General features: G+C 40.4%; 1 protein-coding gene across 3 annotated transcripts in view; it reads right to left on the bottom strand.

The window, feature by feature from the left end:
- DAPL1 (death associated protein like 1) overlaps positions 1-22,213 on the bottom strand; it is a 60,014-nt gene that overhangs the window by 18,397 nt on the left and 19,404 nt on the right. The window contains exon 1 of one of the 3 annotated variants that reach the window (XM_036422012.2): positions 1,146-1,294. The exons of 1 other annotated variant lie outside the window; for it this stretch is intronic. In XM_036422012.2, the coding sequence (XP_036277905.1) occupies positions 1,146-1,203 (58 nt within the window). In that variant the 5' untranslated portion in view covers positions 1,204-1,294. Of the gene's footprint in view, positions 1-1,145; positions 1,295-22,213 lie in introns of those variants that run through there. One more of the 3 variants, XM_036422013.2, reaches the window with a different exon arrangement.

Here is a 22,213-nt window from a genome sequence, read left to right on the forward strand (position 1 = left end):
TGCCAAGTTAGACCAATAAGTACATTTTGCAAATGGGGAAAGGAAAGGAGAAGGCAGGCAGTTGAAAGAACATAAAACTGGCCAAAGCCGGTTTGGCTCAGTGGAAGAGCGTCGGCCTGGGGACTGAAGGGTCCCGGGTTCGATTCCGGTCAAGGGCATGTACATTGGTTGCGGGCACATCCCCAGTGGGGGGTGTGCAGGAGGCAGCTGGTCGATGTTTCTCTCTCATCGACGTTTCTAACTCTCTATCCCTCTCAATTCCTCTCTGTGTAAAATCAATGAAATATATTTAAAAAAAAAAAAAAGAAAGAAAGAACATAAAACTGGCTAAAAATAGGCCTACATGGCTCAGTCAACTCAGTCAATCTAGATGAACATACGGTTAAGTACAATAAAACTCATTTCCATATTCCAGAGAGTTGATATAAGTAGCACACATTTAAAATGGTAGGGGGGAGGGAATGAGGGAGAGAGAAAAGAGAGGGAGGGAAGGAGGGAGGGAGAAAGAGAGAGGGAGAGAGAGAGAGAGAGAGAGAGAGAGAGAGAGAGAGAGAGAGAGAGAGAGAAAGAGCAAGCTAACTGTGGATGCTTTGCAAAACACCTTGATATCTATGGTTTCCAGGCAGCTCCCTTCAGTGTCTGAGTCCTTATTAGAAAGTGCTCCTCAGTGTGTTGACAGGCAAATACAACACGGATACCACCGCCCAACCCAAATGCCTGAAGAGGAAGAGACTGCAGTTGCTGTCCTTGCTGTGGAAGCTGGTTTGCCAGGCTATGCTATGAAGTCAGATGACATACAGTATCTTGGGGAGCCTGAGTCTCAGAGCTGGAACCTCTAGGGAGGAGGTTTCCATGGCAGTAAATCACCTTGCAGGGAGGAAAGGGCCACCCTTGCTACCTATCTCTTCCCACAAACACCCCATCCCTTGTCCTCTCACATATCATCAAGTTTTAATTGATCCAGGGCCTGAGGAATCCCCAGGTGGTTTACACACAAGCCTAGAGAGATCAAAGGCATGGGAGGAAGTCAGAGTAACAATGGGAACCTCTGCTCTGCTGGGTGCCTCTGTTGAAGGCATGGATGGCAGGGCAGCAGCACTGAGGCCCTTGCTACCTACAGGACAGAGGGCAGGTGGGCAGCCTACCTGCGGGAGGATGCCCCCCTTTCCGCGGGGAGGGCAGGTCTTGCACTTCATTTGCCATAGCGTGTGTCTCTGCGGGTGGTGAGGGTGCAGGTGCTGGTGCCCGTGCTCCAGAGGCCCTGCCAGCTGTGGCTGCCCCACTGCACCCCGGCTTTATACAGGCTGGGGGCGGGGCCCCTTCAGGGCGTTGCTGAGCAGCAACAGGGCTTGTCACCCAGCTCTCTGGGAATCTGCATCTCCTGGCAAGCTTTCTCTTAGAAGGAAACTTTCTTCTAATTTCCTCCATCCGAGAGGGCAGGGTAGATGGCTAAGGGGACTCTAATTTTCTTTCACAAAAGGGAGGAGAGAGGACAAAGTTCCATGGAAAACTTTTTCTCTCTAACTATTCATCCATCAAGGATATATGGAGAAGCTACAGCATGATGGGCTGTTTGTCACATACCGGCATGACAAGGAGGGGAAGACTAGATCTTTGCCTCGAGACATCTGTAATCTTTTTGAAGACACAATTATAAAACAAAGTGCTATGCTTTAGTCCCAGGCTCTGCAACTGTAAGCATTTATACTAAGGAAATGATTGGAGATGTAAACAACGATGTAAACAAGAATGGTAATCATATGTTTCTTATTTTAATTGTCCTTGGAATCAACATAAGCATCCCCAAATAGAGATAGTCAAAGAAAATATAGCCAGCCATGAGAGCACACAATTACAAGGCATGCTTTAAAATACTATTATGTAATGATGTGAAAAAATATTTATAATAAGATAGTGGAAAAGCAGGCTAGAAACCAATAGGTGCCAATTTTGTTAAAAAAGACAAAGTATGAACTTGAGTATTATTTTATCTCCTGAGCTGCTCAATGTTTAGCCAATGGCGGGTACTTCTCTTTGTTCTTGAATATAATTAAGTTATGTTCTTCAAAAAACATTGTTACAAAAATGAAGACCAGGTGCAAACTGGGAAAAAATATTAATAAAACACATTTCTGATAATAACAACCAAACTTAAAAATAAGCAAAATAGTGTCTGGGCCAGTGTGGCTCATTTGGTTAAGCATCATCCCATGCACTAAAAGGTCATTGGTTCAACTCATTGATTTTTACTGATTTAAAAAGTAATACAAAAAAAAAAAAATCCTGAGAAAAATAATAAAAATCAACAGGGTTTTTTTTTGTATTACTTTTTAAATCAGTAAAAAAATCAATAAGACATCAAAAACAAAGACAATAAAAGCAAAAATAAACAAGTAAGTCTACATCAAACTAAAAAGCTTCCATACAGCAAAAGAAATCATTAATAAAATGAAAAGGAAGCCTAACGAATGGGAGAAAATATTTGCAAACCATGTATCTGATAAACTATTAATATCCAAAATATATAAGGAATTCATATAGCTTAATAGCCCAAAACAAATGAAGTGATTTTTTTTTTAAATGGGCAGGGCAAAAAAAACCTTTTTTTAATTAAAAAAATTTTTTTTTAAATAAATGGGCAGGAGTCCTAACTAGTTTGGCTCAGTGGTTAGATCATCAGCCTGTGGACTGAAGGGTCCCAGGTTTGATTCCAGTCAAGGGCATGTATAGGATAACAGACAGTGTCTGTTACTTCTTTTAATAAAAAACATTGAGCCCTAACTGGTTTGGCTCAATAATTAGAGTGTCAGCCTGCGGACGGAAGGGTCCTAGGTTTGTCTTCAGTCAAGGACATGTATCTTGGTTGTAGGCACATCGCCAGTGAGGAATGTGCCAGAGGCAGCTGATAAATGTTTCTCTGTCATCAATGTTCTAACTCTCTATCCCTCTCCCTTCCTCTCTGTAAAAAAGCAATAAAATATATATATTTTTTAATTTTTATTTATTATTATTATTTTTTAAAATATATTTTATTGACTTTTTTTACAGAGAGGAAGGGAGAGAGATAGAGAGCCAGAAACGTCAATGCGAGAGAAACATCGACCAGCTGCCTCCTGCACACTCCCCACCAGCGATGTGCCCGCAACCAATGTACATGCCCTTGACCGGAATCGAACCTGGGACCTTTCAGTCTGCAGACCGACGCTCTACCACTGAGCCAAACCGGTTTCGGCAAAAAATATATATTTTTTAAATGGGCAGGGAACTGAATAAATGGTTTTCCAAAGAAGACTTACAGATGATCAATAGGTGCATGCATGAAAAGGTGTACAATATCACTTTAATCAGGGAAATGCAAATCAAAACTACAATGAAATATCACCTGTTAGAATGACTCATTTATAAAAAAAAAAAAAAAAAAAAAAAAAAAAAAAAGACAAGAAATACCCTTCTCTCTCCTAAGCTCCAAGGCCCCATCTTTTGCCTCTATAACTTGTTTCCTGAGTTCATTTCTTCTACTGCTCAATTCTTCCACTTCTACTACTTTCTAAATAAACTTTCTCTTAGAAATAACAGTTGTTGGAAATAAAAGGAGGTGGAGAGAAAGAAACCTTTGTGTGCTGTTGGGGGAAATGTACACTAACAGGAAAAGATATATGCCCCCATGTTCATTGCAGCATTATTTACAACGAGAGGCCAATGCATGAAATTAGTGCAGGAGTAGGCCTTCCTTCCCCTGGCTGCCGACACCAGCTGCCCTCTGGCACCCGGGACCCAGGCTGGCTTCCCTCTGGCTGCTGGCAGGCACCTGGGACCCAGGCTTTCCTTGCAGCCGAGCTTTGTTTGGAAGAACTTCCTGTCTAATTAGCATATTATGCTTTTATTATTATTGATAGCCAAAATATGGAAGTAACTTTAGTATCCATTAATGGATGAATGGATAAAGAAATTGTGGTACATATATACAATGGAATATTATATAGCCATAAAAAGAAACAAAATCATGCCATTTTTGACAACATGGATGGACCTTGAGAACATTATGCTAAGGGAAGTAAGTCAGGCAGATAAAGACAAATACCATATAATCTCATTTATATATGGAAGGTACAAAAACCCCTCATATATACAGAGAACAGATAGGTGGTTGCCAGAGGCAGGGGCTGGGGAGTGGACAAAATGGGTGAAGGTAGTCAAGAGGTACAAACTCCTGGTTATAAAATAAGCCACAGGATGTAACAACCAGAATGGTGATTCTAGTCAATAATACTGTATTGTTTAGTTGAAAGATTCTAAAAAGAGTAGATCATAAAAGTTCTCATCATCAGAAAATATTTTAAAATTATATGTGATAATTCTATTAACTAGACTTATTGTGATGATCATTTTACACTATATATAAATATGAAATCATTACATTGTACACCTAAAACGAATGTGATATTATATATCAATTATATCTCAATTAAAACAATAAAAACTTTTTTTGGGGGGGGGGATGTGTTAAAGTGCTATGACTAAGATAAGTAGCTACCATGGGAGCAAAGAGAAAGAATAATCATATCATTTGTATGTCTTGTATAGCCCAGGACTAGGAGCTGGGGTTAGAGGTGACACAAAACACCATTCCTGCTTTCAGCAAATCTCACAGTCACATAGGGGTTGTTGAGGGTGACATGAGAAGGATAAGAGAAAACCTTCTATGATTAACAAGGTTTATAATAATAATGATCCACAGGAATTTCTTTGATGATGAAATGTTCTATGTCTTCTTTGACCAATATGGTAGCCACAAGCTACATGTGATCTGAGCATTGCAATGTGGCTGGTGCAACCAAGGAACTGAGTTTTTAATTGCAATTAACTTAAATATAATAGCTACACATGGTCTGTGGCTACTGTATTGATGACAGGTGTCTGTAACATAAAACCTAGTTGTGTGATGGCTTGTTGCCAAGATCTCATCGATTACCCTCTATAACTGCCTATTGCAGAAGGCGAGGAGGGCATCAAAGGGCAAACCACCCCTTAGGAGAAATACAGAGGGTGCAAATCATTAGAAGCCACAGGGCATCCCCTTTCTATTCCACACCTCCTAACCCTATATATTTAACATGAGCTTCACAGACTGATACATACACAGCATGTTCACTTTTGTTTTTCTAATTACCTCAAAATGGAAAATATCTACATTTTAATAGCGTAACTCTAAATCTACACTAATAAAAGAGAAACATGCAAATTGACCGTGTCTTCTCAACGCCTGCCAGCCAATCAAGAGTGAGCATGCAAATTAACCTGACAAAGATGGCGACAGCCCCACCCCCCCAGCCACTCCAGTCTTCTGGGCAGCTTGCATACAGGTGTGAAGCAGCCAAGTGTGGTGGGATGCTTGCTGAGGAGGAGGGAGGGGACAGAGGAAGCTACAGGAGTGGCACTCTGCCCAGATTGAAAACTGAAGGTGACAGCCAGATCGAAGGCCTGGGTGCTGGAGGAAAACCCGTGCTGGGAGCCAGGGGAAAAAAGGCCTATTGCACGAATCTTTTCGTGAAATGGGCCTCTAGTAGGGATATAATAAAAGAATGGCATAATTTACAAAGAAACAAAGAGCCCCCTTAACTGTAGGAATGGGAGTAGACTATGGGGAACAGGAAACATGAGGCCTATGTGTTTTTTTTCTGGTGGCCTCTTCCCCACTCTGCTTCCATCTCTGCTTCCACAGAAGTCTCTACCCTGACTTCTTTGGTGCATGTGCTCCACCACAAGGAAGCCCCTGGGTGGAGGGAGTGGGGGCGGGTGGGTCTTCCATGCCCTGCCTCACGTGAGTCATTAAAAACCCTGGCCTGCTGTGTGCACTGTGAGGTGAGTGGAGCCTGGGTTGTTTATTCTGAGGATGTACGATGGCCTCCATCAGGATGAAAGTCTCAACCAAGGGAGGCAACATGTTATTACCCGTTAAGTGGGCTTATAAGGCTCATTTTAAGAGAGTCGTTTGTCTAGTTAACTGCAGTGGGAGAGTCGTTCATGCTAGGACCAAAGTAAGTGGAATTGTGCTGAGTAATGCTAAAAGCCTAGTAAAATGGCTTCTCACGACACTGAGCTTGCCAGATGGCCTTTTGTTTTTTAAATGAAAGGACAATATAACATGAAAGACATTAATAATATTTCAAAGTGATACAACACTTTCATTAAAGTACTCTCTTCTTTTAATTTGTGTGTGTGTGGGGGGGGGGGGGCGTTATTACCTTACTCATGCACTCATGGTTTTGCCTGTGTGTCTCATTTTTATATTTCAGGTTTTTCTCTTAACATTAGTTAGATGCTGCTTCTAATGCCCAGTTCTGAAAGTATGAGAAATCTGTGTTAGCCCGGCAAGCAAGCTAACCGGAGGATGATGGCTTTCATGTGGTAGGGTGATTGAGGGGGACACTCCCTTCAAGGGGCCCTGCCCTGCTTTGTAAGAGATCTCTGAGCTTCCAGTGCCTGCCTGGGTTCACCAGCTTCCTTTGTCTGTTTATAAGATGGACTGTGCCTTCCTCTCTCCTCTTTCTTCAAAATATTCACATTTTCCTTTCCTCCAGGGACATTTGAAATTCCTGGCATATTTTAGCAGCAAACTTGTGCTGTCTTCTCTCTCTGTTGCACCCAAAACAAAGGGTCTATTAATAACTCAGAGAAGCATGGAGGGATATCTGAGTTATCACACAGACACATACCTGTGCAGATGGGGGATTTCCCCAGCAACAAAACAAGTCTCGATTCTGTGAGCAGGATAGCACATGGGCATTGTGTTGAAGTTAGTCAGCCTCAAAAACAATGCAAACAGTGAAGAGTATGCTCTCTTGCCTGGGGCCTTGAAGTTTTGGAGGTGGGTGCTAAAGCAAAAAGGCAAGTTGTTTGCCTTAGAAGATAACAGTCACTTGTTTGTAGAAGTACATTGAGACAATTAGTGAAAAAACTAATTTCTGCAACCCCTGCCTCACCTACTTAGTGGTCAGCAAACTACGGCTCATAAGCCACATGCTGCTCTTTGGCCCCTTGAGTGTGGCTCTTTTACAAAATACCACTGCCTGGGTGAGTCTGTTTTTGAAGAAGTGGTATTAGGATAAGTTTAAGTTTAAAAAATTTGGGTCTCAAAAGAAATTTCAATAGTTGTACTGTTGATATTTGGCTTTGTTGACTAACGAGTTTGCCAACCACTGTCCTACCTCCTATAAAGTAAAAGCTTATTTATCCCATTTTACAGATGAGAAAAAGGCCATAAAAGGAGATAAAGAGAGACAAATGAGCTGATAAACATTGTACAATGGCAGAGAAATGATGGGAAGCTACCATGATCCATGCTGAACCAATCTTCAGCATCTGAGAATTCATGCTGGAAATCTGTTTAAGACACTAATAAGAAAACCGAGTTCTCTCTAAGCAGAAGATGCTAATATTATGTTATATGTAACAAGGTTAACTGCCCCTTCCATGTGTTAGAAAGTTTCAGGTACCAGAGATTCTAAAAGGAGTTCCAACTGTAGCCAGACTGAGCCACTGGAAGATGGGAAAGGTTGCCAGCTACCAATTTTTTTTTATTTTTTTTTGAGGGAGGTGGGTGCCATCTGTTGATGGCTTCCCTCTTCTACTTCCCAGGGTCACCCTCCACTCTTTCCTATTAAAAGAAAAAGTAGAACTGAAAATTCATAGTGGACATTTTTGCTATAATTTTTCCTTTAGCCTGCATCCATTTATGTTAGTGCTTTGTTTTCTCCCTCGTTGACACCAGTCTTGTAAATTTTTTTTATTTGATACCAAAGGCAAAGGCAACAAAAGCAAAAATAAACAAGTGAGACTACATCAAACTAAAAAGCTTTTGTACAGCAAAGGAAACCATCAACAAAATCAAAGGCAGCATACCAAATGGGACAAAATATTTGCAAATCATATATCTGGTGAGTGTTTAATATCCAAAATATATAAATAACTCATAGAAGTCAACAGCAAAAAAACAAACAACCCAATTTAAAAATGGGCAGACAATATCAAAAGACATTTTCCCGAGGAAGACATACAGATGGCCAATAGGTACATGAAAAGATGTTCAGTATCACTAATCATGAGGAAAATGCAAATCAAAACCACAATGAAATATCAACTCACACCTCCATTTCTCTTAGTATGAGTGAGGTTGAACATAATGCTTAAGATTTATTTATATATCCTTTGTTGTAAATTATTTATTCACAAATTATGTTGATTCTTCTATTGGTTTATTAGTATTTTGGTTATTTTTGTTATTACTTCTTTAGAATCTTTTTATGCACTGTTATCTGTGTAACAAGCAACATATTAATGATTTTCTTGTGTAAATTAGAAAATACATAGAAATTAGTGATGTGTATGTCAAAAGTCTTCTCTAGAGGAAATTTTGTTATTTTTTATGTTGTTACATATTCATTAAAGAAAAACTTATTGATATTTACAAATATACAGAAGTAGAGAGAATGGTATAACATATTGCCATGCACCCCTTACCCAGTCAAAACATGCCAGAGTCTTATTTCATCTACAACCTTCTCCTGCTGCCCCAACTCCCACAGCTTCCCTCCCCCTTGAACTACTTAGATGCAAAGTCTGTGGTATTATATAATTCCTCCATAATGATTGCTATTGCTTTACAATATTACTATAATGTCTTTTAGGGCAAAATTAACAGTTGTCCTTTAATAGCATTAAATATTTAGTTAGTATTCAAATTTGCCTAATTTTCTCATAAATTTTTGTTATAGTTTGTTCACATCAGAATCTAAATCAATGTACACAGTGCATTTGGTTACTATGTCTGCTAAGTCTGTAGGTAAGCTAAGATTTGGAAACAGCCCAAATGCCCATCAGTAGATGAATGGATAAGAAAGCTATTGGATATTTACACTATGAAATACTATGTAGCTGTTAAAAAGAGGAATGTCTTACCCTTTGTAACAGCATGGATGGACCTTGAAAATATTATGCTAAGTGAAATAAGCCAAACTGAGCTAAACACCAAGACAAATATCACATAATCTCACTCATTTGTGGAATCTAATGAATTCACCAACAAAATAAGACCAATGAAGGCATGGAAAAGACTGACATACCTTGATGTGGGGTTGTGGGGGGTGAGAACAGATAAACCAAAGAACTTATATACTTATTAGAGGCTTGGTGCACAAATTTGTGCACCATAGGTTCCCTTGGCCTGACCTGTGGGATAAGGCCAAAACTGGCTCTCTGACATCCCCTGAGGGGTCCTGGGTTGCAAGAGGAACAGGCCATGCCAAGCCCACTAGTGCATAATCAGGGTTGGGGAGGGACGTGGGAGGTTGGCCAGCTGGGGAGGGACCTTGGGAGGGCTCCAGGGTGTGTCTAGCCTGTCTCACTCAGTGCTGATCACCCAGACCCCAACAGCAAGCTAACCTACCAGTTGGAGCGTCTGCCCCCTGGTGGTCAGTGCACGTCATAGAGAGCAGTTGAGCGGCCTTAGCATATTATTAGCTTATTATGCTTTGATTGGTTGAACTGACCAGATGCTTAGCATATTAGGCTCTTATTATATAGAATATGCATGGTCACAGGCAATAGGGTAGTGAAGACCTGTCAAGGAGGAGGGGGGAGGAAGGTAGTGCTGAGAGGGGGCAGAAATGGGAGACATTTGCAATACTATCAACAATAAAAAATATATATATATTTAAAAATCTGTAGGTTTCCTTCCCTTTTTTCCTTGCAATTATTTACTGAAGAGGCTGGGTCTGTAATCCTGTGGAACTTGTCACATTCTGAATTTCCTTGGATTTGATATATTCCTATTTTCCCCCCACTGGTCTTTGTATTTCATACAAACTGATGTTTAGCTCTAGAGGCGTTATCTGATTCAGATTGGATTTATTTATCTTTGGCAAGTAGACTTCAGGAGTATTAATGTGCACTTTCTATTGAATCATGTCAAGAGGCACATAAAGTCTGTTGTCTCTCTCTCTGTGATGTGAAGTTGATCTGTCAGCTTAGATACGGATCAAGAATGCTATTAGGTACAGAAAACAAACTTGTCTCTCTGTAGAACATGTAGTGCCAAAGCAGAAACCCACAACTTCACTTTGGGAGGAGAGAATACATAGTGTGGGAGGCTGACTCTCATACTGAAGACAGAGAAAGGCTCAGATCAAAACTCATCTTTTTGTTCAAGTCTCCTTTAGTCCCAGTTCAGGTTATTTGTGGGACATATATGCTGGTTTACAGTGTCAAAATACATAGAAATTCAGTCATTTTTCTACCTTCTTTTCCTTACATTTACTTGGAATAAAAATTTCATCTTGCTTATTATGTCTCACTTTTAAAAATGCTTCTGTCAGCTGCCTGTAAAATATTAGTGAATGTTTAGGGGGCTTAGAAAATGTCTTCCAGGAGGATTTGATAGCTGTAGTCTCAGCTCTGCTCACATAGGCTCTTAGTCTATAAATAACTATTGCTCCTTCTGTCTTCCCACCACTTTCCTCTTCTCTTACACTCGGTGCTCTGGTCAACTCCCAGCCTTCCAGAACCCCATGTCAATGAGATGCTCCCGCAATCATCTTTCTCTCCTCATCCATAATACTTTGTGAGGTCAATGAATGAAATTTCATACTATCCCAAATCTGAACCAACTTACATGTCCTCAGAAGTACATGTTTAAAGGAAAAAAAGTTTCTTAATTTGTGCTTTTATTTTTTTAAAATATATTTTATTGATTTTTTTTACAGAGCAGGAGAGAGAGGGATAGAGAGTTAGAAACATATATGAGAGAGAGAGACATCAATCAGCTGCCTCCTGCACACCTCCCACAAAGGATGTGCCTGCAACCAAGGTACATGCCTTTGACCGGAATCAAATCTGGGACCCTTCAGTCTGAAGGCTGATGCTTCATCCACTGAGCCAAACCAGTTTTGGCTAATTTGTGATTTTAAAACTGTATTTCTTCAAAGAAAAGTAGCCCACATGCTTTCTCAACAGAAAATGAGTTTTCCCAAAATCTTTCTACAATAACCACAATGTTGCTAGTGCTTACATGTGTAGGTGAAGTGAATGGTCATCTTGGGTAAGAGGTAATTCTGCTATTCAAATAAAGAAATAGAAACAGCACTGGCCAGTATTCTCAGTGGTTACAGTGTCACCCCATGCATCCCAAGGTCAAGGACACATACCTGGGTCTCAAGTTTGATCCCTGGCCCTGATCAGGGCATATGTGGGATGCAACCAATCTCTCTCTCTCTCTCTCTCTCTCTCTCTCTCTCTCTCTCTCTCTCTCTCTCTCCCCTTCCTTCTTCCCTTCCACTCTCTCTAAAAATCAATGGAAAAATATCCTTTGGTAAGGATTAAAAAAATAAAAATAAAAGAAATAGAAATACAACAGTAAAATTCTTATTTTGAATGGTTTTTTAAATTCTCTCAATCCTATTAGTTAATCCTATTTAACCATAAAAATCACTTTTATAAACATATGATAATCCTGTTACAAAACCTGAAAGTAATAAACTAATTAAATTATAAGCAAAGTCTCTTCCTTTGAAAGGTTTCTATAGATGCCCCTACTCTGGCCTTTCCTTTCCTGTGGGTATGAAAGAAACAGCAATGGTCTGTGCATGTGTGGGTTGAGGGGTGGGTGGCCTTGGGAAAGAGGCACCGGAGCTCTGTTCCATCTTGGATATTGTGCTATGGGTGTATGTGTTGAGTGATGCATTTTAGAAATTGAAAAATTAATGAAAAGCTAAAGACACCAACAGATTTTGCAGAAATTGATTTCAACTGTTGCTGAAAGGGAGTTGTGAGAGGACACCCACTTTCCAAAAATAATCTGCTCTTTTATAGCATTGGTTGGAAGTTTTTTTTAAAAAAATGACAGATGTATATATGAACATCTTAATAGTATATTTTTAATAGATTGAGTGCATTACATTACCCAAGAACCTTGTTTCTGAATAAAAAAAGTTTTCATGGCAGATAATATTAAAACAATTCTTCTTTCCTGTATGACCACAACTACTAGTAAATAGAGAAATATAGTTCCTTCTTTTTATTTGCTTTGTGCTCTTTGAAACCCCATTACTGCGTGTAGGTGTGGGAAATAGAAAGCTCATGGATATTAGGATGCAGAATAGCTAGGACAAGAACCTTGACTTATCCTTTCAGTGTTGCAACATCAGCATTTTAATCTTGGCCTGTGCTTGCTGGGGGAGTGGATTAGGAGAGTGGAATCTGTTTGTTATTCAGATCACATGGCATGTGGTCGGCACACAATGAATGTTATTGATGCTGTGAATACTGGGTAGGACAGTGGGGAGAGGTGCAGTACCTCTCTTAACAGCGTGGTACCAATAATAGTCAGCAGGAAAGTTGGCTGCTCCATCTTCCAGAATTCTACTTCAGAAACAGAGGGCCACCAATCCAGCTCACCAGACAATCTTAATGAAGCCCCCTGGAAGTCAAAATGACTAACAGTTGTTTAAGTTTCTCCTCTGTAACCCATGTGTATTCCATGCAAACAGAAGTGACAAGAAAAGAATCTTCAGCCTGTGAGCAGTGGAAAAGGTCAGAAAGTAACTATGGTGTCAGGCAAAAAATGGAAATGCCAAAAATTAAGAAGGAGAGAGAACATCCTATATAATAAAAAGCTAATATACAAATTGTCCCCTCAACTGGGAGTTCAGCCCAGTGTTCAATCAGGAGGTGGAACTGGTAAGCCAACCACCTGCAGCCCCTCCCCCTGCCAGCCTGGCCCGATCAGCCCTGATCAGGGTGGGTCAGCTGGATCCCAACCATATAAAAATTTGTGCACCAGGCCTCTAGTAAAAAATAAAAAGGATGCAAAGAATAGCTTATATAAAATGAAAGTTAAGTGATAAAATCCGGGTATCAAGCAGGTAGGGGAGCTGATTTCAAGAACAGTAGCTCAGTGGTTGAGTGTCAACCTATGAACCAAGAGGTCAGGGTTCGATCCCCAGTCAAGGCACATGGCCTCTTGGCAGCCGATCAATGATTCTCTCTCATCATTGATGTTTCTGTCTCTTTCCCCCACCCTTCTTCTCTCTCTGAAATCAATACACACACACACACACACACACACACACACACACACACACACACACACACACATATATATATATATATATATATATATATATATATATATATATATATTAATCCTCACCCAAAGACATCTTTTTCATTGATTTTTAGATGGAGTGGGAGAGAGAGGAAAAGACAGAGAGCAATTGGTTGCCTTCTGCAGAAGCCCTGACCAGGGCCTGGGCCAGGGAGGAGTCTGCAACTGAGGTACATGCTCTTGACCAGAATTGAACCTGGGACCCTCAGTCTGCAGGCCAATGCTCTGTCCACAAAGCCAAACCAGCTAGGACTATATATTTTTTTTAAAAAAGAGCAAAGCCACATAAAAACTGGACTCTACTTAAATACCATCAGAAAATGCTTCAGAAAAGCAGCAGTAGACCTTGCCAAAGCCTGTCAGTTTAGGAGTGGAAACAATAAGGCCTGCGTCTTTCTTTCCAAGCAGAACACCATCTCACTTTACATTGGGGAGTGGAAAGTAGAGCCCTTGCATGAAAAAAATAAATAAATATACATATGCCTTTTAGAAATGAGAAAATTTATTTTCTTGCACCATTAAAACACACTAGTTCTTTTCCTGGCACGTCATCCTGATCCATTTGGAGAGAAAAACAATCCCATTCTAAGCACCCCTCTCACTGTTTTCTATCCAATGGACTCCACGTTCTGAAAGATCTTGTCAGCCACGCTGCGTTTGATCAGCAAGTTCTATTGCTACTTTTCTTCCTCAAATGTATAGACCGAAGCTTTGTATGGGCACTTCCTCACTGATAGAATTCCCGTTACCAGCCTGTGTCTGAGCTAGCCTGGGAGGCAGAGTTGCAATGTGACCATCTGACTGACCAAATGAACTCAGTTTATTTGGGCAGTTTTGTTCATATTGAATTTGAATATTTTTAGGCAGGATGAGTGCTCTCTAATCTGCTCAGGGCGATGCCATTCCCAAGGATTTTGCTTCTGGGTGTTTTTGCATTTAAATGGAAGGCCTGGCTCCTGAAGGCCCCTGCAGGGAGAGTAAGTCTTTTCCCCTCACTGATAAGAGTTCTGGATCCAAGTGCCAGTCTTTACCATCCCGGAGCAGTGCCGAGAACTCAGGATGGGGACCACAGTTGTTCCTACAAGGTAAGCCAGGTGGCTTCTGGATGATGTGATCATGCCCTAGAGCATCTTAATCACCCCTCTAAAAAGAATAGGCTGTTTTAATCCACTTTTTCATATTTTGCTTAACTTTTGTGCACCCATTTGGGTACAAGGTCCTCGTGGCTAACCATCACTCAGACAATATAGAGACTCTCTTATGACAGGTCTTTTGTTCTCTGTTTGCTTTTTGGTTCTTCTTTCATCTTCCTTTGATCTTTAGAGAGCAATGGAGGAAAGAGCCAGCTCTACCCAGAACGGAAATCAAAATAACTTTTAACAACATACAGTGATACCCTCCCCTGCTAGTATCTTAGTTTAAAATAAATAAATAGGACATTTGATCTGAATGTTAGAAAGAAAAAAATTAAACTTTGTCCAAAAATGTCACATCTATTTGGTGCTGTGGTTATTATGGTACAATGAATGAAAATCAGAAAGAAAAAAAAAGTGGTAAAAGCAAGTTCCTAAGCTATATACTTAATTGCTTTTTTAAAAAATGGAACTTGTTTGCTAATTACTCTGGTTTGAACATATATACCCCAGGTTAGCTGAAAATTTCCCTGTATTCAGAATGAGGCAGAGTAATATTAATTATATATAAAGTATTTATCACAAGAGGAAAGAAAATAGCAAGTACTAATAATATGGAAGGAGAATAATAGATTCTCAGGGAAGGAAGAGCACTTACAAGTCCACTAGGTTAACTCAACTTTATTTTTGGATTACAGTATCATTTCCACATATCTCCAAAATTCTATTCTGTAAGTTCATTCAACAATGAAAATACCATATTTTAAAAACATATGACTAAGAGTTAAAAAAAAAAGTCAGCTAAAAGAAAAGTTGACCCTTTTTGCCTTTAACTCTATAAATCTAGGAATAATTTAAGAGGGAGGATATCTCATGGTTTTGACATCTGAGGGATCTGGATTTGAGTGCTATCTTCACTTAACAGCTGTAGGAGTTGGGAGATAGTTTGCTTTGAGTCTCTCACATTCCTGCATTTGTGAAAGCTTTTGTATCAGATAATCTTTTATAGGATGTTTGCACAGTGGACAGTCTGAGAAGATACAATGTCTTTCCCCCAGGGCACTGGGCAGATTTGTTTACTATCTAAGATAATATAATCTTGCGCTGGTCAGTGTGGCTCAGTTGGTTTAGCATTCATTGTCCCATGCACCTTGTGGTCACCGGTTTGATTCCAGGTCAGGGAACATGCTCAGGTTGTGAGGTTGTGGGCTCGATCCCCAGTAGGGGCCACGCAGGAGACAGCTGATCCATATTTCTTTCTCTCTCTCTCTCCCTTCCTTTCTCTCTCTAAAATCAATAAAAACATATTTAAAACAAATTTATGTCTCTTTTGAGGTCAAAAGTTGGTCCAGTTTACTAACAGCTTCCTTATAAGATTGGGGGTTTCCTAAGCTTAGGGTTTCTCAGCTGTGAATCAGATATACTGTGTGAGCACCACATCTGGGCTTCTCCCCACTGCTTTTATAGAACTTGGGGGACAAAGGAACTAGAGTAACCAAACCATTTTGGTTTGTTTGGGACATTTAATGCTAAAACAAAAACTGCCCTGGCAAACGAGATGGTTGGTCACTCTAACTGGGTATTTGATGAATACATGAAGTCATGTTGTCTACTGTGCTAAGAAAAATAAAATCCTTTGTCTGACCCAGGAATTTTGTGTTTTCTGCCAGCATGCAGAACACAGTGCCAAGCAGACTCATTAGCTAACAAGCAGGGTAAAATCTCAGACCCTTCGTAGTTCTTGACAGTGGGATGTTGGGCAAGTACTTCCCTAAGCCTCAGTTTTCTTAACTGTAAAATGGAGATAACAGCATCTGCCTCAAAGAGCTGTAAGAATAAAGGAAATGGCGTAGGTAAAGCCCGAGCACCCAGCCCAGGACAAAGTAGGTCCATAACACGTGTTAACAGTTGCCACTTGCATTAGTGTAATTCCTATTAGGTAAACTTGTTCTAATCCAGTCATTTCATTGGCTGGTTTGTGTGTATGGTGTGTGTGTGTGTGTGTGTGTGTGTATGTCTTCCTCTCCCTGCCTTCACACAGTAGGACATGGATTTAAAAATGCTCAATTAAGTGTTTTTGGTTATTTTTATTACCAAGATCAGACTGATTTATGGCTGATTAAAATGCCCCCATCTGGATGACTCAGTGACCTTATACAGTTATTGCACTTTTTGCAAAGCTCATTTTAATCTGGTAAAACCATATCTAATGGAATTTAACAAATAACCTTTGGCCTCCTCCCTTAAAGATCTCCAGGAGACATTAAAATTCCAGAGAACACTCTTCAGCTATTATTTGCTCAGCATCACATGGAAGCATTTCATCTGTCATGCAATATAAGGTAAATGCCATATACAAACCCATTAATCTCAGCTGCTATGGCAAACAAAGTTGAAAAATAGCATTTTCATTATTATTTGTTTTTCCAAAGATTTTATAGATTTTTTTTTGTGTGTGTGTTTAATGTATTTATGGTCCTTTCTTCTACAAGTCAGAGACAGTTTTCTTTAGAAGAAAAAGATTCCCAGGCTTTCTTTGAATTGGAGGATTCAGAATGCCAAACATCTGGGCAGTCTTTTGCTTCTCTGGAGATGTGGATATGTTCATATTGTGTGGCAGAGGAATGTGGCATTCCTTTCATGGGTTACAAGGAAAGCATATTTAAACGGAGTGTGGTTTTGAGATGGTTTTGAAACTGTCTAGGAAAATAGATCCATTTGGGACACTATGATTATACCGCAGTTATCTGGTTCATTTATGTGTGGGTAAGACAAGAATGACAAACAGAAAGGAAAACTCAGTCGGTGCCTTTGCCTCTACTCAACTGTGATCAGAGTGGATAGAGTTCATGCATTATTCTATTTTTGTTCTGAAATGCTGATTTCCATTTCGCTTGCAGGCTGGGTTCAGTTCTTGTTGTTTTGCAAATGTAACATGAGACTCAGTAAATTCACTTAGGCCATCAGGCGTTATCTTTTCTGAACTGGCAACTGGATCAAGTTGAGATTTATGGCTTGATGTTTATCTGTAGGAAATAGAAAACATTCAGAAATGTTGCCTGATGGAGCCAATTGAGTTCTGGATGTGTTAGAAGACATGGGGAATCCCTCTTTGGCCTTCAACAGCCTCAAATGTTCTGTTGGTTTCTGTACATAGTAAGGAAACTAGACCCACCAATAATGACCATTAATATACACATTTTAATTTTGTATCTTAATTATTTAATTTTAAGGACATATCAAACACATTTTTATTTTTGAAGAACCTTCTGTTGCTGGTGTGTTGTTTTGTTTTTGTTTTTAAAGGAACAGTTTCCTTTAAAAAATAATTTATTTATTTTATTGATTATGGTATCAACAGTTTCCTTTTTAAAAAAAAATGTATATTTTTATTGATTTCAGAGAGGAAGGATAAGGGAGAGAGAGAAACATCAATGATGAGAGAGAATCATTGATTGGTTGCCTCCTACATGACCCGCACTGGGAACTGAGCCCTGTGTGACCTGATTAGGAATGGAACGTGACCTCCTGATTCATAGGCCGTGCTGCAGATGGGAGTGGAGGAGGCACCTTACCACTCCAGGGCAAGGCAATGGCCTCTACCAGCAGACCACTCCTGTCTGCGATTCTGTGTATCAGCCTAAATGCTCAGCCTCTGAGCATGGCTCTCCAGCTTTCCTGGCAATGTTAGATGAGCACCCCAACTCTTTTAATAAATTCCCTGTCTGTTTAAGCTGGGGTTAGTTTCTGTTGTTTGTAGCGTAGGAACCCTAACTGATCTGGGCTCTCTGGTGGGGAAGCCAGAACTTGGATCCAGACTATCAGACCACAGTGCACAGAGCCCACACTCTTAAGCACTCCAGGCACCGCCTCTACCGGGGCCAGTTGTTATGCTAGGAACCAGATTGTAAGGACCTCACCCAGGGTCACCAGAGAGATTATTATATATATAAAACACACACACACATGCACGCACATACACACAAAAACAAACAAACAAACAACAACAAAAAACACACATTTTTAAGACTGAAAAGAACTTCCATTTAAAACTATGTCAGGACTGTCCTGGGAAAATGAAATGGTCTCTATACCTATATGTCCTACTGAGGAATTATGCCTTTTTCCTTATGCTATTAAGGCTAATGGGATATGCTGGAAATTATATGTTTAGTGTAAAACCAAGAACTATGGTCAGAATCACTTGATTGTATTTTCAATTTCACAAGATCAAGTCAGTCATCAAGTCTTTTTCTGCTAAATGTCCATTAGTGTTTCTTTTATCAGTCAGCAAATATTAAAACCCAAGAGGAAGCATGATTTTAGAAGAAAAATGTTGACCTGACTTTAAGTGCATATGCAAAAATGGTTCTAGAATCTAGATCATGCTCACCAGGAACAGTAATTTTAAGAAAAAGTAAAGGAAAAGGGAAAGCACTGAATTCTTTTCAATGAGCCCATAGAATTAACACACTATAAAATAAATTGGTAAGTGAGGATATGCCCGAGACGAGGTTAGTGGTTCCATAGAAATGTACATGGGAGAAGCGGATAGAGGTACTTTATTCCTTCAGCTGCTGGTGGACTTTCCCTTGAGAAGGGCATGGTATTTGGAAGAGATACTTATGATTAGCTGTGAGAGAAGGTGAGGCTCCATGGAGCAAAGTCAGGCAACCAGAGAGAGTGGATAAACTGTCTTCCAGGGAGGGTTTCCATCAACCGACAGGCCTTTGTTTGAGGAAGCTCCTTGGAGAACATAAGTCTGCAGGGATGGGCTCTGTGAAAACGGGTTCCAAGTGTGAGCAGGGCTCCAATGCTCTGCAGAAAAGGGAGTAGGGAGCAGGGTGGGAGAGTCAAGGAGGGAGAACCAGAGGGGTTCAGAGCCCCATAGGAAAAAGCCTTGGAGAGAAACTGCTCTGATCCCAATGCTGCTGGGTATCAGGGAGGGCCTTTAGGAGAACTGTCTCAGGTGCTGCCTGATCTGACCTCTCTCTGTGACCCACAAAGCTTCAATCAAGATCAGGAAAATGAGATCAAAGTGCTTGAAGTAAAGGGATTTCTGTGATAATCAGTGACGGCTCTGTGTTCTGTCTCCAAGTTGACACGGGAACAAGATGTAATTATACACTTGGATGAAGGGATTGTTGAGCATTTAAAAAAAAAAAAGTGCTTCTTTTGCATTTTAGCAGAGAGCCAGGAGAGGCGAGGGCTGAAACAGATGAAATGAGGAACAACGAAGGCGAAGATAAAAAGGTTCAGAATTCTAGAGGGAATTTGAGTGAGGAGCTCTGTCAAGATTCAAGCTCAAGTACAGACAGAGAGTGACAAAGGCTGGTGTCGAAAGGAGCAAGCAAAACAGATATCCCTGGATCACTCAAGACTCAAAGAGCTCGCACCATGAGTCCTAGAGAAACTAGGCCCAGCTACACAAACGACTTGGAATTCTGGGCACAAATCTCGGCGATGTTGTTGATTACCCTACTGAGCTTGGGTGAGGCCATAGGTGATTTTCCTCCATCTGCTTTTGTTTTTCTTTCTCCAACATGCCAAGTAGATTAACCACATGGATGTGGGAAGTGGGAAAAGGCAAGCTTGTGACTGGTCTTCTACTCCTACTTCTTCCTCTATTCCCTTTCAACTTCTGTCCGACCTCCAGAGCAGAGCATCCCATTATTTTTGAGGATAAAGATTATTTAACCTCAAAAGTCTCCAGAAAACTGCAATATCAGTTGTTTCCACTAATTAAAACATACATATTGTTAAAATATTGCTAATACAATACTTTCTTATAATTCTTTATTGTTGAAAGGGGGACATAGTTATGTCCCCCTTTTCTCCCCATTGCCCCCCTCCCATTCCTACCCCCTCTCCACCCTGGCCAGGGCCTTTAGCATAATAACATTTTAATTATATATTTATCTTATTAATTTTATGGCATTTAAATACAATATAAAAATTAGGATTCGATTTATGTGTAACAGAGATCTGAAAAACAGTGGCTAAAACAATATAGAAATTTCTTTTTCTACCACATAAAAGTCTGATGTGGGGGATTCTCAGTCACTGGCAACCTTGGCCCTCACAGATTTTAATGTCACAGTCACTAGAGTGTGGCTCTTGACATCATGGTCCAATACAGAATTCCATTTAACATTTCACAACCCTAGAAGTAGGGTGATAGAGGAAGGAGAGAAAAAGCAAAGGGCACAGTCCCATTTATCTCTTAAAGAAATTTCTGGAAACTTCCATATAGTTGTTGATCCTTTTACGTCCCATTCGCCAAAACTTAGTTACATGACTACATCTAGCTGCTAAGAAGGCTGGGAAATGAAGTCTTTGTTCCTGGTTGTCACATGCTCAGATAAACTGTGGTCACCCTAGAAGGGTGAATGTATATTGGGATCATTAGCATTTCCTGCTCTGACAGTTGTGTGTGATTTGCCCATAGCTGCATAGCAAGTTAGTGCAGAGTTATGACTAGATAGAATTCGGTTCTCCCAGGTTTTCTGTTATTGTTGTCTGGTATCATTTATATTCTAGCTCTTTATTTTGTCCACTGAACAGTATACATCTTTCTATCGTGGGCAGATGCTTCTCTGGTGACTAATAAGGTTTTCTTGAATGCCATTTTCCTTTGTGTGTGTGACATTCTGGTAATGCACACAATGCTGTGTGTGAGTCCTCTTGCTACCCTAATGCTCCATGGCAGAATATTCTCATGTCATGACAGATGAGGCATTTGGGGCTTAGCATAGTCTCTTGGGCACCTAAGAAAGTGTAGAGAAAGCAAGAAAGCAGACAAGAATTGTTTTTGGCTCATGAAGGAGTTCACGAGATAATCAGGAGAAACTGCCTTTGGCAGAGACTGAGATGAGACACTGGGGGGTATGTAAGTGGGTGAAATATGTGAATAATAAAGGAAGTCAGTGGTTGGGAGATCTCTTGTGTAATATACTTCCAGAAGGTGAAAAAAATATTTATGGTGACTGTTGTTGCTATCTATACACAGCTCAAGACTAAAGATAGGAACCTTACCATTTAAACCATGTATAAAACTATGGCTTCCAATTTCCTTTCCCTTTGCATGACTGTGAACTCACAGGTAAGACTGGGGCCTTTTAAAGAAGGATGCTCCCAGTGCTATCTTTGGAGTCTAAAAAGCACAACTTAAAACAATAACTTCTTACCCTTTTACCAGGCCAGGTCCTCAATTTAAATCACAAGAGAGGGGGTTTACATAGAATAGTGTCTCCTATGGGTTATCTTTATTTCTCTGGGAATTGTTCATAGGTCCTGAGTTTTACTCTGTACACATTTCTGCAGGAATGAGACGTGTGGAGCCAACTCTGAGCTCTGCTGTGAAAACTCAGTGGCTGGTTTATTGCTTCCAACATGGCGAGGCAAGGGACTCAGGGTGTAAGCAGGGAAGCAGGACCATTGGACGTATGACGGAGGAAGGAATCCGTTGTACACTATGGGAGAAGCTGGGGTCGTAAAGGCCAGAAAAGTTGGGGGAATCAGAGAAAAGTCATTCATCTGCTCCCCAAAGAGCTGGCATGGTGGGCAGTGTGGAACTTGCAGGGGAAGCTGTCTGGGAATCCCGCTCTATCCAGTTGCCAGAGCAGGATCATGAAGGAGAGCTAGTGAAGGATGTGATTCCTGCAAAACTTGCTTCTGATGGTCTGCAGACAAGCATTTGGTGGAGGGCCCAGCATGCTCTGGGGCAGTAGCAGACGGGAAGGGCTGGACACAAGGCAGGAGAGAGCGAGGATAAGCGGGACTTGTCTGCACCGTGGTGCCTGTCACCTTTGGAGAATAACGACTTCTCCTTCATTCCAATCATATTCAAATTCCTTTTTTCTTTCTTTCTTTCTCTTTCTTTCTTTCTTTCTTTCTTTCTTTCTTTCTTTCTTTCTTTCTT

Source organism: Pipistrellus kuhlii, unplaced genomic scaffold (genome assembly GCF_014108245.1).
Source record: "Pipistrellus kuhlii isolate mPipKuh1 unplaced genomic scaffold, mPipKuh1.p scaffold_m20_p_7, whole genome shotgun sequence".
NCBI classification, from domain to species: domain Eukaryota; kingdom Metazoa; phylum Chordata; class Mammalia; order Chiroptera; family Vespertilionidae; genus Pipistrellus; species Pipistrellus kuhlii.